The 18,955-nt window shown below is 39.3% G+C and overlaps 1 protein-coding gene across 2 annotated transcripts in view; it reads left to right on the top strand.

Annotated features, from left to right (window-relative positions):
• ETFA (electron transfer flavoprotein subunit alpha) overlaps nt 1–18,955 on the top strand; it is a 101,832-nt gene that overhangs the window by 31,968 nt on the left and 50,909 nt on the right. For both annotated transcript variants that reach the window (XM_031002196.3, XM_031002195.3), the window contains exon 9: nt 5,077–5,159. In XM_031002196.3, coding sequence (XP_030858056.1) covers nt 5,077–5,159 — 83 coding nt within the window. The remainder of the gene's footprint in view (nt 1–5,076; nt 5,160–18,955) is intronic.

The raw sequence follows: 18,955 nt of genomic DNA, 5'->3' as shown, positions 1-18,955 counted from the left end.
TCGCACCTGTAATCCCAATACTTTGGGAGGCCAAAGTGGGAGGATTGCTTAAGCCTAGGAGTTTGAGACCAGCCTGGGCAACACGGCAAAACCCCATCTCTACAAACAATATCAGAATTAGCCAGGCATGGTGGTGTGCACCTGTGGTCCCAGCTGCTTGGGAGGCTGAGGCAGGAGAAATCACTTAAGCCCAGGAGGTTAAGGCTGCAGTGAGCTGTAATTATGCCGCTGCACTCCAGCCTGGGTGACAGAACAAGACCCTCTCTAAAAAAAGAAAATAAATAATAAAAGGCATAGGTAGTGGTTACATGGTTGTCTTCACTGTATGATAATGCTCTTGAGCAGCACATTTGTCTTTTTCTGTATGTAGGTTATATTTTAATGAAAAGGTTTTTAGAGATAGAGTGGGAGGGCTGGAGTTGGAGACAGTGAATACAGATAACTTTTTGAGGGATTTTGCTATATAGGGAAGCAGGGAAATGGATGGTAGCTAGAAGAGGAGTCTGGCCAACAGGGGGACTTCATAAAGCTGGGACAGGTAATAACATGCTTCTGTGCTGATGGGAATGCTCCAGTAGAGAGGGAAAAGTAGTCATATTTTTTCTCTTCACTTTTTCCCCTTCCCTTCACATACTTTTTCACTTCACTCAAGGACATCACTCCCTTATTCTCCCTCAGTAATTCTCCCCTGAGGGAAAAGTCAGAATTACTGGAGTGATGTCCTTGAGTAGACAAGAGACAATGTGGACATAGCTGCAGGTGGTGGGTAGATGTGTTACTTGGAGCATGTGGAAATTCTCTTTTGATCCTTTCAATTTTTTTCAGTGAATAAGAAGCAAAGTCATCAGCTGAGAATGAGGATGCTAAAGAGGTATAGGAAGTTTGAAAAGAAGAAAATATATGAAATTATAGTTTAGGAAACAGTGAGCTAATGAAAGGACTGGGGGAACTTAGTATAACTGCCAGGAATTAAGGTTTATTTATTTAGAGGAAAATGTACTTCACATGGTTGGATATTTGGATGTTTTCTCCAGTAATGCTGAACTACAGGAGAAGAGCTATGGAAAAAGTGGAGAGGTTGCTTAATCAGCCAGAAGAGGGAGGTTTTTCTGAGTGAGTGTGGTGATATAAGAGGAGAACAAGGAAGCTGAAGGCATAGCAAAGGAATGATTAGAATGATTGATCATAGAATTTAAGGTGGGCAAAAACAAGAGGACAATGGGGGAGAGTTAATAGAATTGTAGATTACAGTGGGGTCAGAGGAATATTGGAGGTGAATGTCAGCTGGAAAGAGGAGGTCAGAAAGACGCTGAAAATTGAGAGTATTAAGCAATCTTGGTAAAGAAAATGTCTAGGATATGATCATGGGTGTGGCTGAGGTAGGGTGGTGGGCAAGCTCACTGGAGGAGAGTTGTTCAAATCTCCAAGTGTTGAAATCTCCAGGAATTAAGATGAGACTAGTGTAGGTCTTTTGGTTTCCAGTCTGGCATATAAGAAGCTTGGAAGTCACTATTCTGTCCTAACAACAAGTAAAAAACTGAACAAACTGAAGAATCAAAACTCGTCTTAGATCCATAGGAGAAGTGAGGTTGCATGGCAAACTGCTGTCCCCCAAACTGGAGAGACCAACAAGCAAATACAGATAATCACAACTTCCCAGAGCAGAAACCCAAAAGTAGCAACCTCCACAGGAGCTGGTGGTGGGGTAGGGGGACTTGAAGTCTTGTTGATGAATTGTTGGAGGTTCCGTGTTAAAAACTCCAGGTGGGCAGGGCACGGTGGCTCATGCCTGTAATCCCAGCACTTTGGGAGGCCGAGGTGGGCAGATCATTTGAGGCCAGGAGTTTGAGACCAGCCTGGCCAACTTGGCGAAACCCCATCTCTACTAAAAATACAAAAATTAGTTGGGCGTGGCAGCACGCACCTGTAGTCTCAGCTACTTGGGAGGCTGAGGCAGAAGAATCGCTTGAATCCTGGAGATGGAGGTTGCGGTGAGCCAAGATCGTACCACTGTACTCCAGCCTGGGCGACAGAGTGAGACTCTGGTTTTTTGTTTTTTTTTGTTTTTGTTTTTGACAAAAAACTCCAGGGGTATCCAGTGTGAGGTCCCAACATTTTTGTGAATTTTACCTTCAGGAGCTCTTCCACATGTGAAAATTAGAGAAAAATCACCTCATGCTTCCGACAAGGGGACGGGAAAGGGAACCATTTTAAAATGTGCCAGAGCATTCTGTTCTTCTTAACAAGGTCTGATCTCCTTCAGGAGGAACTGTTTAACCAGAGATTAACTTGTGGGGCTTTATCAGAGCCTAACTGACCTGAGGAAAGGTAAATACTCAACTTCAGCCATTCTAGCCATCCTGTCCCACCTAAGGGAGAGAGAGGAACTGAGAAGCATGTGTAAAGTTCACAGTCTCAATATGGTCTTATTGAGGTATGGTCTTAGTAAAAGACCAAGACGTCACCATAGGACTGTAGAATGCTTCCTTTCCCCCAACACCTTACCACCATGTAATAAAGGCTTATTGACAGCACTTCCTTTTACCCGTGTACATCATGTTGGGCTATCAAGAAAATATTGCAAGATATACTAAAAGGTAAAAGACAGTTTGAAGAGACAGAGAAAGCATCAGAACCAGACTGAGCTGGAATAATCAGACTGGAAATTTAAAACAACTGTGATTAGTATACTACGGTCTCTAATGAATAAAAAGCAAGCAAGATGTGCAATATAAGCAGAGGGCTAGAAATCCAAGAAAGAAACAGAAATGCTAGAGATAAAAAACATTGTAGCAGAAATGAAGTATACCTTTTAAGGACTTCTTAGTAGACTGGATATGGCTGAGGAAAGAATCTCTGAGCTTTAGGATATCTCAGTAGAAACCTCCAAAACTGAAAAGTGAAGAGAAAAATAACCAGAAAAAGAAAAAAAACCAAAAAAAAAAAAAAAAAACCTGAACTGTAATATAATATCTAAGAATTGTGGAACAGCTTTTAAGAGTATAACGTGTAATGGGAATACTAGAAGGAGAAGAGAGAAAGGAACAGAAGCAATATCTGACTGAGGATTTCCCCACATTAATGTCGGATACCAATCCACAGATCTAGGAAGCTGAGAGAACACCAAATATGAGAAATGCCAGAAGAACTTCAACTAGGCCTATCATTTGCAAACTACAGAAAATAAAAAATAACAAATACTGAAAGAAGCCAGAGGAAAAAATCCACCATACCTATACAAGAGCAAGGATAATAATTAGATCTGATCTCTTTTCAGAAACCATGCAAGCAGAAGAGAGTGTAGTAAAATGTTTAAAGCGCTGAGAGAAAACACCCACCAATGTAGGATTTTATACCCTAAGAAGTTATCCTTTAAAAATGAAAGAGAAATAAAGACTTTCTCAGACAAAAATTGGCAGAATATGTCATAGACTTACCTTGCAAGAAATGTTAAAAGTTCTTTTAGAGAGAAGGAAATGATAGAGGTCAAAAACTCTGATGTATATAAAGCAAGTGAGAGCATTGAAGAGGGGATGAGTGAAGGTAAAATAAGTTTTATTTTTCTTAATTGATCTAATAGGTAACAGTTTAAAATAATAACTGTATCAATTACATATGCTCATGTATTATAATTACTTATGTGCTCATGTATAAGTGAAATGAATCACAATGTAAGAAACAGGAGATAGGAATTAGGATTATCTTGCTATTAAATGGTACTTGCACCACCTGTGAAGTAGTAAAGTGTTATTTGAAAGTGGACTTGGATTAGCTGTAAATGAATATTGCAAACTCTAGGACCAGCACTAAAGTAAAACAAAAATACAACTAATAGCTAAGAAAAGAGACAAAATGGAATTATTTAAAATGCTCAGTTGGTGGAAGACAAAAATAGGAAAAAAGAACAAGGGCAACAAATAGAAAACTGTTACAAATATGGTAGATATTAATCCAACTGTGTCAGTTATTACTTTCAACATCAGTAGTGTAAATGCACCAATTAAAGATAAAGATTGTCATACTAGATGAAAAAGTAAGACCCAACTATATGGTGTCTACAAGAAACCCACTTTAAATATAAAAATACATATACATATAAAGTAAATGAGTGGAGAAAGATATACCATGGTGATGCTAATTGAAAGAAAGCAGGAGTAGCTATATTAATTTCAGATGGAGCCAATTTAAAGTTAAGTTTTATTAGGTAAATAAAACCTGAGTTTTAATACACTTAAAGTTTTAAGTTCTAAAACTTACATTTTAATAAAACTTAATATAACTTAAGTTTCGCTGATATTGGGCTCCATATTCCAGAAATCACAGTGTAAGGGTCAGGAATATGGGAGATTGGTGCAGGTTAGGGAGGATGCAGAGCATTTTGGGGATCAGTGTATGGGTTATGAAGGATAACCTTTGGGTTTGGGGCTTGTGGGGACAGATATAATGAAGGGCAGGGTGTGATTAGTCCTGGCTGACTCAAGATAGTGGTGGTGAGGCTGTGCGTTTTTGGAGGTGGTTAGTTGTATTGTCTATGGCTCTCTCTGTCCTTTTCAGCTTGAGATGAAGAGGCCTGAGGCTCATTCTTGACTCCTGCTGGGGAAGGGGTTGTTTTACTCCAAGTATAGGGCTCATTGTTGATTCCTGTTGAATGAGAATAGAAAGTCTGTTAAATTTTATTTGTGAATTTGATAGCAAATACTGGTTAAACCTTCATCTTGTTATATGAAACTCTTTATCCAGTATCTTCTCCTTATAGTATTACAAGAGGTAATATTGTAAAACCTTTCTTCAAAACTTGTGAAGTTATTACTTAAAGGAGCATTATATAATGACATTCTAAACATTATAGTGTAAATTTTATGACTGCCATTTTGATAAAGCATGCAGAAGAGTTAAGCCCAAATTAAAATCTGAAATACTTGGGTATAAAAAGAAGTTATTCCTTGAAGCTTTCTGTATAAAATATACTAGTACTTAGAATTCTAAATCAATGTCTTTGTTTACAGTTATCAGTGAATATCCTAACTAGCTGAATAATAGAGCTTGAAAAAAATGACAAATATTTTTTCCCCTTAGTTGGTGCTTCCCGTGCTGCTGTTGATGCTGGCTTTGTTCCCAATGACATGCAAGTTGGACAGACGGGAAAAATAGTAGCACCAGTAAGTATTGCAATAAAATATGCTGTGCAAAATGTTATGGGGATAAGTACTGTATGTATTTGTTGAACAGTGATCTCAGTGATTTACCTTACTCAGTGTTCCTGAGCAGTTAGCCAGTACCATGGTGAATATGTCATTTTCACAAGGTCTGTGTAGTTCTTGGTCTCAGTAAAATGCCCAGCAGTTCTTAAATCCAGCTTATTTTTCAAGTATTTTAAAGCAGTGGAACATTTTATCAAATTAAGTCATATTACATCAAATAAAACATTGATAAAAGCAGCATTTTATCAACTCAAATTTATAAGTTCACATTGATAAGATTTATTTCCATAAAGCCTTTAGAGAGTATAAAATCAATGAGAACAATGAACCTATTTTAATGAACAGAATTTTGAAATTGGGAGCTGTGAATGACGGTTTTAGTCTTATATCTTCCTGAACACCTAGTTTCTGTATTTTGTCTTATAGTATCAATTTCAGAAAATTCTGTTCTACATAGATAAGTGATACCAGAATATTCTTCAGTTAAGCCTGTCTAAAACTTGGAAGAGCAGGAAATTTTGGTCTCAAAGTTGAATCACAGTTGGTAATGACTGTTTATATTTCTTAGGTGATACAGATTTTCAGTGAATAGGAGTCTCAGCCAGTTTAAACTTGTATAGTATGCAGGAAAACATGTTTTTTATATATTTCAAAACAATATGTTGTCTTATCCGTTAAAAAAAAAACTTACATCCCCGTGCTCTATTCTGTGAGATATTCATTCAGTTTTAAGATGCTGTAGTCAACATTTTCAAGGCTTATTTTTTATTTTTGAAGTTTTTTTTGTTTTGTCTTGTTTTGTTTTGTTTTGAGATGAGTCTTGCTCTGTTGCCCAGGCTGGAGTACAGTGGTGCAATCTTGGCTCACTGCAACCTCCACCTCCCGGGTTCAAGCAATTCTCTGCCTCAGCCTCCCAAGTGGCTGGGATTACAGGCGCCCACGACCATGCCTAGGTAATTTTTTTGTATTTTTAGTAGAGATGGGGTTTCATCATCTTGGCCAGGCTGGTCTTGAACTCATGACCTTGTGATCCACCTGCCTCGGCCTCCCAAAGTGCTGGAATTACAGCGTGAGCCACCGCACCCAGCCTGAAGTTTGTTTTGAAGTATTTGTTCAAGTCTTTTGCCTGTTTAAAACTTGAGTTCTTTTTCTTTTTCTTTTCTCTTTGTAGGAGTTTTTTATATAACCTACATACAAATTCTTTGTCAGATGTGTGTTGTATGTTTCCCACGCTAGGACTTCCTATTCATTTTCTTTTGATGAGTAGAGATTTCTAATTTTGATAACCTAATGTACCAGTCTTTCTTCTTATGCTTAATACGTTTTGTGTTATTCAACTTACTTGAAGTCAGAAAAGAAGTCAGAAAAGAAGATTTAAAGCTTAAAATACATACTAGAACTATTCATAAATTAAGTCACATCATCATGTGGCCTGTTTGCTTGTCATACTGAATTAGGCTGTGAGAGTGGATTTATTGAGCAGATGAGCTTGAGCCTTCCTTGACATTTAATGAGCTCTAGCACACATGCGCATATATATATATATATATATATATATTTTTTTTTTTTTTAAGAGACAGGGTCTTGCTATGTTACCTGGGCTGGAGTGCAGGGGTTGGTAACAGGCATGATCATAACACACCACAGCCTCTAACTCCTAGCCTCAACTAATCCTGCCACCTCAGCCTCTTGAGTGGCTGGGACTGCAGGTATGTGCCACCATGCCTGACTGGCACACACATTATTTGTGGAAATCTTTCAATTTTACATAAGTAGACATCTGTAGGCCTGATTTCATAAAAGATCAGCAGACCCACAACCTTCTTAACCAAAAATATGTCTACAAGGAATTCAGGCTGGGCGCAGTGGCTCACGCCTGTAATCCCAGCACTTTGGGAGGCCGAGGCAGGTGGATCACGAGGTCAGGAGATTGAGATCATCCTGGCTAATATGGTGAAACCCCGTCTCTACTAAAAATACAAAAAATTAGCCGGGTGTGGTGGCATGTGCCTGTAGTCCCAGCTACTGTGGGGGTTGAAACAGGAGAATTGTTTGAACCCAGGAGGCGGAGGTTGCAGTGAGCCGAGATTGTGCCACTGCACTCCAGCCTGGGCGACAAGAGCGAGACTGTCTCCAAAAAAAAAAAAAAAGAAAGAAAGAAAGAAATTCAGAGATATACACTGAAGTGACAGAGACTTATTTTGACTGACAGAGAGTGCTTGTGATTATCAAATAGAAGAGCAGAGTGGCAGGGAGCGGCTGGTGGTATCCTTTCCTATATTGAAAATAAATGGCATACCATCAGCATTATTCAATATTACTCTTATGGATATAGAACCATCGAAATTTTTTTTCATGAGGAAATATATTAAATGCTTTGAAGACTTTGACATAAACTATACAGCCTCCGAGAGAATTTTGATTCATTAACTCAGGGTGTGTGTGTGTGTGTGTATGTATATACACACACATATACGCATATATGTGCATATACATATATACACACGTAATTTATGTATGTACATTTTGTTAAGGATCTGAAACTTTTTTTGGAAACTATATCTCAAATTTACAGAAAACTTACAAGTAGAGAACAAAAAACCTATATTTTTATGGGCCATTTGAGTAAGTTGCTGTGATCATCCCCAAATAGGTTATATAGGACATTTTCCTAATAACTACAATACAACTTTTTAAATTAGGACATTAACATTGATACATAATACCATCTAAGCATCAGACCCTGACATTCAGGTTTTGCCTGTTATTCCAAAAATGTCCTTTATAGCAAAAGGATATAGTGCAGAGTCATATATTACATTTTAACTGTCATGTGTCCTTCAATCTTAAATATTAATAGTTCCACAGTCTTACCTTCACTTCATGAGGGAATTGTGAAGATTACCAGACAGCTGTTTTATAGAATGTCCCTCAATTTGGATTTGTCTAATGTCTTCAATTTAGGTTATATATCTTGAACAGGAATATCACAGAAGTGATACCTCATCCTATCAGATGGTATACAATTTCATTTGGTCTTTCATTTAATGATTTTCACTTTAATCCTTTGATTAAGGCAATATGTGCCAACTTCTCCACTGTAAAGTTACTTTTCCCATTGTAATACATATTTTATATGGAGGTACTTTGAAATGATGTAAATATCCCAGTTTTCCTCAAACTTTTTTTTTTTCTTTTCGAGACATAGTCTCGCTCTGTCGCTGAGGCTGGAGTGCAGTGGTGTGATCTTGGCTCACTGGAACTTCTGCCTCCAGGGTGCAAATGATTCTCGTGTCTCAGCCTCCTGAGTAGCTTGGATTACAGGCATGCACCAACCCGCCCAACTAATTTTTATATTTTTAGTGGAGACTGGGTTTTGCCATATTGGCTAGGCTGGTCTGGAACCCCTGGCCTCAAGTGATCCGCCCGCCTCGGCCTCCCAAAGTGCTGGGATTACAAGCGTGAGCCACTATGCCCGGCCAATAAACTTTTGATTTATTCATTTATTTATATCAGTATGGACTTATGGTACCTATTTTATTCAATGGGTAAAAATCTATGGTTGTCATTATTATTGATGTACGAATTGTCCCATGTTTGGCTAGTGAGAGGCCCCTCTATGTCTTTTTGATGTGTTCCCATCATTCTTTGAATCCTTTTTTACTTCCTGACAAGACAAGATGTTCCAGGCTCATTTTGTATTTTTCCTATCCCATCTCTGGAACCAGTCATTTCTCCAAGGAATCCTGGTTCCTTTTGCTGAAGAAAAGTATTTAGAAGCCAATGTCTCAATGCTAGTTATGTTCATTGCTGTTGAGATGTCACTGCTCCCATGACATCTCAGTGAAAAAAGCTAGAGAATGTGCGTGGGCATGTGTATCTCTAGGCAAATATATGCATATATATATTTACCTGCATATACAAACACATTTACATTTATATTTCTGTATCAGTTGTATATGTTGAAAACCGTAAGTGTACACTGGTATCTCCAATTCTAGTCTCATACCACAGGGTTAATTTTGGTTTTCTCCCTTTTCCTATTTGTAATGCCTTTCTCCTATGGTGAGAAACCTAGACCCTGCCAGTACTCTACCCTGCACAGATGCCCTCCTTGCCCCACTCAAGCTCCAACACCTGGAACTGAATAGTCTTCCTGTATACATACCCTCCCCACCTTACTTGGACTCTGGCATCTCTGTCTGGGTAGCTTTTTCCCAAGGTGGTTGCACAATTTTACACTCCTACCAACTATGTATGTGGGTTCTAGTTGCTCCTCATTTTCACCATTTGGTGTTTTAGACATTTTGGTGGATGTTACTGGTTTTAATTTGCATTTCCCTGCAATTAATCTGATGCTCATCTAATGATGATGAGCACTGTTGTATTATTGGCCATTTAAACATCTTCCTTATGAAGTGCCTGTTCAAATCTTGCCCTTTTTTTAGTTGAATTGCTTGTTTTCATTATTGAGTTGTAGACATATTTTATATATTCCTTTACAAGTTTCTTGTTAGATACGGGTTTTACAAATATTTTCTCACAGTCCGTGGCTTACCTATTTATTTTCTTAATGGTATCAAATTGAGGAAGTTCCCTTCTGTTTCTCATTTGCTGAGAGTTTTAGGAATGTGTGTTGAATTTCGTCAGATGTTTTCTGCATCTCTTAAGATGATTGGATAGCTTTTTGTTGGGGTGATCAGACCCAACACCAGGCCATGGGGGCTACAAAGTCCGGAGGAGTCAAAGGAATGAGGAAAGACAGGTTAAGAGAGAAAGTGGGAACAGAGGGCCAACTCTAGTATGGAGGCTGCAAAGGCCCCAAGCTCTGGGAGGCCACACTATTTATTGATGATCAAACAAAGAAACAGGTGGTGAGGATGTGGGGGTTGAAAGGAAGCGATGTATCAAGCAAATGAGCTACAGCTGTGATGGTGTAGCATTTTCTTTGAAACATATGGCTACTTGAGATAATGGGTGTGCTAGAAGCAAGGAGCCAGCAAGTTTAGACATGTTCCAAAGGCCACTAGGTATTTTAGACCCTGGACCCCAGACATATTCCAAAACTCTTTTATATTATGTCAGACATGCAAGCCCTGCCTCAGTTTCTCTCCCAACATTCAGCTCTTCTCCCAACATGCCCCCCTTTTCTTTTTTGTAAAACTGCCACAGCTATCATTGCTTGTTCTTGACGGTGGCTTTCTCTCCAGCGGTGGCTTCCGCATCTGCAGACTAAAAGGAGACAGCACAAGCACGTAATTATTAGAACAAAATCTGCAAGTGTAGAGCTTCCAATGGCCTTAATCCACTTAAGAGGATTGACTGTAGACAACCCATCGGCTGTCTTGTTGAAAATACCAGTTGCAGGGAGCAGGTTCAAGTGAGCCTGAGAGGCTTCAAAAACCTGCTCTTTTAGTTTTACAGTATCAAGGGTGAGATTTTCATCTCTGCCCTCCAGATGGCGTTTAAGAGTAACATAACACAACTTTGAATCCAAAAGGTCCTCTTTTTGTTTTTGAATTAATTGAGCAAGGCAGTTGCAGGCTGTGCAGCCCTTAATTGCCTGTTGGTGATCCAGCTTCATTTTTCTTAGCCCTTATTCAAAGTGGAGTCACTCTGGTTTGAATGCCTCTTACATATTTCCTCTTTCCCTTTTACAAGAGGACCCTTAATTCTAAGGGTTGCAGAAGGATGGAGGTCTGTCTTCTGTAACTTCTTCATGCTGAATAGGGGTGATGATATTCCTGCCTACCTATTAGGGTCTCTTGTATTTAGGGTAGAAGGGTAGAGAGGAATTCAGTCAGAAAACATTGGTCCGTTAAGCATCTGTTGTAGCTCTGAATCCCAGCAAAAGGTAAAATCCTGGCACTCCAGCAGTTTCTCAGCTTCCTGTGTGGTTTTCTTGATCTGTCCCATGTTATGGGGGTTGATGTCAGCATGACTCTTGTTGGTCCTCGTTCCGTCTTCGTATTCAGATTCACCTGGCTCATGGCTTGTACTGGGGGAACCCGGTCCATGGTTGGGATCCATGGGTCCCTCCAGTCTCCCGTTCCATGGTCATACACACCTTGAGGGCACCCACACAGTTTTTTCATCTCCTGCAAAAATACAAACATACCCTCACCCCTACATTAGTAAATCTACTGAAACAGAAGCAAAGGCTTTTTTTTTTTTTTTTTGCTGTAGCTGGGAGGCATGCCATTGCTGAAGCATTTGTAACTCAGCTTCTGCCTCTTTGGTTAATTAATTACTGCGGGGTAAAAGTTACCATTGGTAAAAAGAAGCAGGCTTTTTCTGATTAACAGAAGGCATAGAGAAAGCAAATCGAGGCTTATCCTTCTTGTGCAATAGTATAGCAAAAAAGCAATCCTTAAACCTTCAATTTGCACTGTACAGGTGGGTCCACTAGATGCTGTGGCTCATGATAGATCTTCAGATGTTTGGTGGGCACCCACACAGACACCTGGTTGTCACCTGGAGAGACACAAGCAAATCCTCTTCCCCATATAATTATCTTTCCTTTTTCCCAGCTTTTTGTATGTGCATCCCTCCATCATATATCTTGTCCAGCCTTTTTATTTTCCTTTTGTCCTGTCAGTTGTTGTTCAGCTGCAGTCGTGGGTTGATCTTCTTATAAATTTAAAAACTTTAATGTTAATAAAGCTAAATGCAATTGCATATGCAGTGTCTTACATTGCTGGTCCCCTCCCTTTTGTATGTGAGTTTTTAAAGTAGGATTAGCTCTTTAAGCAATGTCAGTTTGAAAAACTTGCTGTTGAGGTCGTGCAAATTAGGCTTTTCCATTAGTAGATCCATCAGTAAAAACAGTAATGGCTGCTCCAGTGGGGGCTTTTTGAGTAATAGAAGGCAGTATCTAGGATGTTAATTATAGAAATGGAAATATCTTAGATTTAGGATAATAATTATCAAGAATGCCAACAAAACCGGCCAAATTAACTTGCCATTCTTGGGAATTAATATAGGCTTGTTGAATTTGTTGTTTTGTTAATGGAACTATAATCTGATTTGGATCATATCCCATTAGCTTTGTTGTGCGCAGCCTCGCTTGTCCTACTAGCACAGCAATTTAAGTACAGAGTGAGCGTTTTGGTTGTATTGTGAGGTAGAAAAAGCCACTCAACCAGATCATCCTGTTGAACTATAAACTCCTGTAGGCAAATGCTTAGTAGGAAAAACTAAAAACTGTAATGGCTGTATCAGATTAATTCGTTCTACTTGTGCTTGCTGAATTTTTTCCTCAATTAATGGAAGTTCCTCCAATGCTTCTTTGAACAGGGAGCATTTACTGTTAAGGTTAGAATCACCTTGTAAAGTAGAAAAGAGATGAGACATAGTACAGGTAGACGTGCCTAAAGTTGGATGAATCCAATTAATGTCTCCTAATAATTTTTAGAAATCATTTAAGGTTTTTAAATTATCTCTTCAAATTTGAACTTTTTTTTTTTTTTTTTAAACGGAGTCTCGCTTTGTCGCCCAGGCTGGAGTGCAGTGGCGTGATCTCAGCTCACTGCAAGCTCCACCTCCCAGGTTCACGCCATTCTCCTGCCTCAGCCTCCTGAGTAGCTGGGACTACAGGCGCCCGCCACCACACCCAACGAATTTTTTTGTATTTTTAGTAGAAGCGGGGTTTCACTGTGTTAGCCAGGATGGTCTCCATCTCCTGACCTCATGAGCCACCCGCCTTGGCCTCCCAAAGTGCTGGGATTACAGGCATGAGTCACCGCACCCGGCCACATTTGAACTTTTTGAGGCTTAATAGCACTTTGTTCTAACTTCATTCCTTGATATTGAAAGGGAGTAGAAGTTTGGATTTTATCGGGGGCTATAATTAACCCTGCCGCATTTACAGCCTTTTCCGTTTGTAGCACATCAATTCTTCCCTAGTTTCAGCTGCACACAAAATATCATCCATGTAATGGATAATATAACATTTTTTTAAACTGTTCTCTAACTGGCTTAATAGCTTTCCTGACATAAGTTTGACAAATAGTCAGGCTATTTAATATGCCTTATGGCAGTACTTTCCAATGATACCTGTGCACTGGTTCGTTATTATTTATGGCAGGAACAGTAAAAGCAAATTTTTCATAATCTTGGGCAGCTAAAGGAATGGTAAAAAAGCAATCCTTTAGATCTATCACTATAAGAGGCCAGTATTTTGAAGTCATTGTTGGGGAGGGCAGCCCTGGTTGTAGCTTGCCCATCGGTTGAATTACAGCATTAACAGCCCTCAAATCTGTTAGCATTCTCCATTTACCTGATTTTTTCTTAATGACAAATACAGGAGAATTCCAAGGGCAGAAAGTAGGCTCTGTATGTCCCTTTTGCAATTGTTCCTGCACCAGTTCTTTTAAAGCTTCCAGTTTTTCCTGTTTCAGTGGCCATTGCTCCACCCAAACTGGTTTGACAGTTAGCCAAACAAGAGGAATGGGAGCCAGAGGCTCAACAATGGCCACTGCTAAAAATGATACTCCAATCCAGTCTGATCTGTTTGTCCTTCTGAAGGTTCTGATTGGCCATTTTTATTTTTTCCTAGTCCTTTTCCTGAGCGATATCCCATATTTTTCATTATTTGTCCACTAATATCACTATATTGATCCATAGGAATAGATATTTCAGCACCCCATTGTTGCAATAAGTCTCCACCCCATAAATTGACAGGAATAGGTGTAATAATAGGTTGGATTGTCCCTGGCCATCCCGCCCTTGACATGGTAAAATCAAGGGACTTTGAAAAACTTCTGAGGCAGTCCCTACGCCAACGATACCCGTGGAAGTCTTTTGTTTGGGCCAGTGTCGGGGCCATTGATTTAAAGCAATAAATAGAGACATCAGCTCCAGTATCTACTAGTCCTTCAAAATACTTTCTCTGAATAGTTACTATACAAATAGGTCTTTTATCAGACACTTGATTAACCCGATATAAAGCTTTTCCTGCTGGATTAGTACTACCAAAGCCTCCTGTTCTTTTCACTGTGCTGCTTCCTAGTTTTATGTAGGGTAGCAGCAACAACTGAGCAATTCATTCTCTTGGGGAGGCAGACCACGGAGTCGAGGAACTAATAACTAGTTGAATCTCTCCGGTATGGTCAGAGTCAATTATTCCCGTATGCACAGTGACACCTTTTAAATTTAGACTAGACCTTCCAAGTAATAGACTGACTGTTCCTGAGGGTAAGGGTCCCCTAACTCCCGTGGGGACCTTCTTTGGTGGCTCCCCAGGAAGGAGACAGGAATTGTGCTGCAGAGGTCTATGGCAGCACTGTCTGCTGTGGTGGGGGACAACTGTATGTTTGTTAAGGGCACTGGCTGTGCCGGATATGCCTCAGTTTGTTGAGGGGCCCAAGGCAGGCCCCTCTTCCTATTTCCTGAAAGAGGTTGTCCATCTTTGCTAAATTTAGAATGACACTGATTTGCCCAGTGATTGCCTTTCTTACACCAGGGACATACAGCAGGACTTTTCTGTTGATGGATGGTAGTGGTTTTTCCTTTTGATTTCCATTTCTACATTCCTTTTTTGTGTGTCCAAATTGCCCACAATTAAACCAAGAGCCTGAGAAACGGGACATATTCTTTCCTACTTTCAATCCAGCCATAGCCTTAGCTAATAAGAGTAGCCTTATGTAAGTTACCTCCAATGCCATCACAAGCCTTAATATATTCAGCTAAATGAGCCTTCCCTCTCAGGTGTCTAATAGCAGTTTGACACTCTGCATTAGTATTATCATATGCAAGAAGCTGTATTATAACATCCTGAGCTGTTTTATCAGTTATGGCTTTATATACAGCCTCTTGGAGCCAAGCAATAAAATCAATATATGGTTCTTTAGGTCCTTGTCAGACAACTGAAAGAAGGATATTTTTCCCCCTGTAACATTTACCCTTTCCCATGCCCATAAGCACACAGAGCGCAGCTGAACAGTGGCAACACCCTCCATTACTTCTTGATTCTCTAATTGACCCCAATTAGGGCCAACTCCCAGTAACTGTTCAAAGGAAACAGGCACAGGTGACTGCACTTGTGTGTTTTCCCTTGCCTGAGTTTGAGCTTCGTCAGCCCACCATGTCTTAAACTGCAAGTACTGGGACGGAGTGAGAACAGATTTTGTTAAAGTATCCCAATCATATGGTATTAACCTATTATCAAGAGCCACATTTTTCAACAAAGTTTTCACAAAAGGAGAGTTCGGTTCATATTGAATAATGGCTTGCTTAAATTCCTTTAAAATTTAAAAGGAAGAGTGGCCCAATTAGCTATATTCTGTCCTTCTTGCTGGGTTTGCCATGCTTCAAGGTCTCCCTCAGCTCTAGCTTTTTGAATAGAATTTTGTATAGCACCACCAATTGCTCCAGGTTTTAATGTTGCAACTACAGGAGCAGTAAGTTTTTCAGCTGATTCATTTTCTCACCCAGTAAGGGGGAGAGAGGAGGTGGCCATTCACTTAATTCAGCAGGTGGAGCTGATGGGCTAGTAAAACATACTTTTTTTAGTTTTCCTTTTTTCTCTTTAATCTCCTCTGGTAGCTATTCCTCACACTCAGAATCTGAAGTTAGTTTTTTACACTCGTCCTCCTCTTCCTCATCTGAATCTGCCTCATCATCTGTTTGAAATGGCTCAGGAGCTACCTTTATTAGTGCCCACACTGACCAAATGGAAACTGGAATTTTTGCTCCGTCTTTATACACCTTTTTAAAATCTCTTCCTGTTGTCTCCCATTCATCCAACTCCATAGTCCCTTGTTCCGGAAACCATGGGCAAAACTGCTTTACTGTACTAAAGAGTGATAACAAATTCTGAGTACTAACTTTCACTCCCCTTCGTAATAAATGCCTTAAGAAATTCAAATAAGCAAAATGTTTGCTTTAACTTCGTCCCATTGTTACCCTGGTTCTTCCAAGTGCTCAGCTTCCTCACCGAGCTTCTTTCGGTCGTCCCTGGGTGTCCTCTGACGATGCATCCTCCGCTTTCACGTGCTCTAGCGTTCCTTCACTATGGTCTTTGTTGCCCCATGTTGGGTGCCATGAATGTTGGGGTGATCAGACCCAACACCAGGCCATGGGGGCTACAAAGTCCGGCGGAGTCAAAGGAATGAGAAAAGATGAAAGAAAGTGGGACCAGGGGGCCAACGCTAGTATGGAGGTTGCAAAGGCCCCAAGCTCTGGAAGCCTACGCTATTTATTGGTGATCAAACAAAGAAACAGGTGGTGAGGATGTGGGGGTTGAAAGGAAGTGGTATATCAAGCAAATGAGCTACAGCTGTGATGGTGTAGCATTTTCTTTGAAACATATGGCTACTTGAGATAATGGGAGTGCTAGAAGCAAGGAGCCAGCAAGTCTAGACAGGTTCCAAAGGCCATGAGGGGTTTTAGACTCTGGACTCCGGACATGTTCCAAGACACTTTTATGTTATGTCAGACATGCAAGCCCTGCCTCAGCTTCTCTCCCAACACTCAGCTTTTCTCCCAACATTTTTCTTTATTCTGTTAATATGGTGAATTATATTGTTTGATTTTCATATGTTAAACTACCTTGAATTACTGTGATAAACTGTAGTGGTTGATCATGTTATGCTTTTAATATATTGCTGGTTTTGATTTGCTGATATTGTGTTAAGAATTTTTGAGTCTATTAGGATATTCTGTAATTTTCTTTAAAAAAAAATAACTGGAGTTTTGGTATCAGCATTATGCTAGCTTCATGAAATGGTTGGAAGATGTTTCTTCCTGCTTTATTTTCTGAATGAGTTTGTGTAAGGTTGATGTTTTTTTTTTTTTTCTTAAATGTTTGATGTAATTAGTGCAGCGATATGGGCCTGATTTTCTTTCGTGGACCATTTCACAAATAATGCAGTTCCTTTAACAGATTTAGGGCTAGTCAGATTTTCCATTTTATTTTGTGTCAGTTTTGCTAATTGATCCATTTCTTCTAAATTGTCAAATGTGTTAGATGAAGTTGTTTATATTGCCTTTTTTCTTTTATTGTATATAAGATCTGGAGTGATACTTCCTCTTTCATTTCTTATTTAGTTTGTGTTTTTTCCTTTTTTGTTCTCCCCTCTTCATTAGTCTAGCTAGGAGTTTATAAAAATTTTAAAAAATGTTTTCATTGATCCAACTTTCAAAAATAATAGCTTTGCGGTGGCTCACGCCTGTAATCCCAGCACTTTGGGAGGCCGAGGCTGGTGGATCACGAGGTCAGGAGATCGAGACCATCCTGGCTAACATGGTGAAACCCCGTCTCTACTAAAAATACAAAAAATTAGCCGGGCGTGGTGGCGGGCGCCTGTAGTCCCAGCTACTTGGGAGGCTGAGGCAGGAGAATGGCGTGAATCCGGGAGGCGGAGCTTGCAGTGAGCTGAGATTGCGCCACTGCACTCCAGCCTGGGCGACAGAGCCAGACTCCGTCTCAAAAAAAAAAAAAAAAAAAAAAAAAAATAGCTTTGGCTGGGTGCAGTGGCTCATGCTTGTAGTCCCAGCACTTTGGGAGGTCAAGTTTTATTGAAATATAATTTACATACCATGCAGTGCATAGTGTTTAAAGTGTAACTCAGTGGTTTTTAGGGTGTTCAAAGAGTTGTACAATTTTTACCTCAATCAGCTTTAGAATATTTTTTCATCACCCGTGAAAGGAACCCCATACTTATTTTCTTCCCAACTCCCCTAGTCCTAGGCAATAGCCTAGGACTTTGTCTCTACAGTTTTGCCTATTCTAGACATTTTATGTAAATGGAATCATATAATATTTGGTCTTTTGTGACTGATTTCTTTCATTTAGCATGGTGTTTTCAAGGTTCATTTATGTCAAAGCACTTCTTTTTATTGCTGAATAATATTCCATTGTATACCACATTTCATTTATCCATTCATCATTTGATGGACATTTGGGTGTTCTTACTTCTTAACTATTATGAATAACTGTGAACATTTGTGTACAAGTTTTTGTGTGGACTTACATTTTCATTTCTGTTGTGTGTATACCTAGGAGCAAAATTGCTGGGTCATGTGGTAACTCTGTGTTCAATCTTTAGAGCAACTTGACCAAACCACAGTCCAGGATGGCTTTAAATGTAGCCCAACACAAGTTCATAAACTTTCTTAGAACATTATGAGTTTTTTTTTCTCTTTTTTAGCTCATCAGTTATCATTAGTGTTAGTGTATTTTGTGTGTTCCAAGACTCCTTCTTCCAGTGTGGCCCAGGGAAGCCAAAAGATTGGACACCCTGGTTTAGAGGAAATGCCAAACTGTTTTCCAGAGCAACTGTACCAACAATGAACCAACTTTTAGCTTTATTAATTTTTTCTGTTGTCTCTTTTTCATTTTATTGATTTTTGCTCTTTGTTTTCTTCCTTCTAATTACTTTGGGCTTACCTGGCTTTTAAGGTAGAACTTTACTAATTTTGTATTTTTCTTATTTTAAAATATAAATATTAAAGCTATAAATTTTCCTCAAAGTACTTTAGCTGCAGCCCACGCTTTTGATACAGTTTTATCCTTCTTTTCAAGATATTTTCTAATGTAGAAATGTTTTATTTCTAGATATTTGTGTTTTTCCCAGATGTCTTTCTGTTATTGGTTTCTGATTTAATTTCTTTGTGGTCAGAGAACATATTTTATAATAGTTCAATCTTAAAATTTATTGAGACTTATTTTATGATCCAGCATATGCTCTATTTTGGTGAACATACCCTTTGCATTTGAAAAGAACGTGTATTCTGTAGTTGTTGGATGTAAT

This window comes from Gorilla gorilla, chromosome 16 (genome assembly GCF_029281585.2).
Source record: "Gorilla gorilla gorilla isolate KB3781 chromosome 16, NHGRI_mGorGor1-v2.1_pri, whole genome shotgun sequence".
NCBI classification, from domain to species: Eukaryota; Metazoa; Chordata; class Mammalia; order Primates; family Hominidae; genus Gorilla; species Gorilla gorilla.
This window is presented reverse-complemented; position numbering and strand designations above follow the sequence as displayed.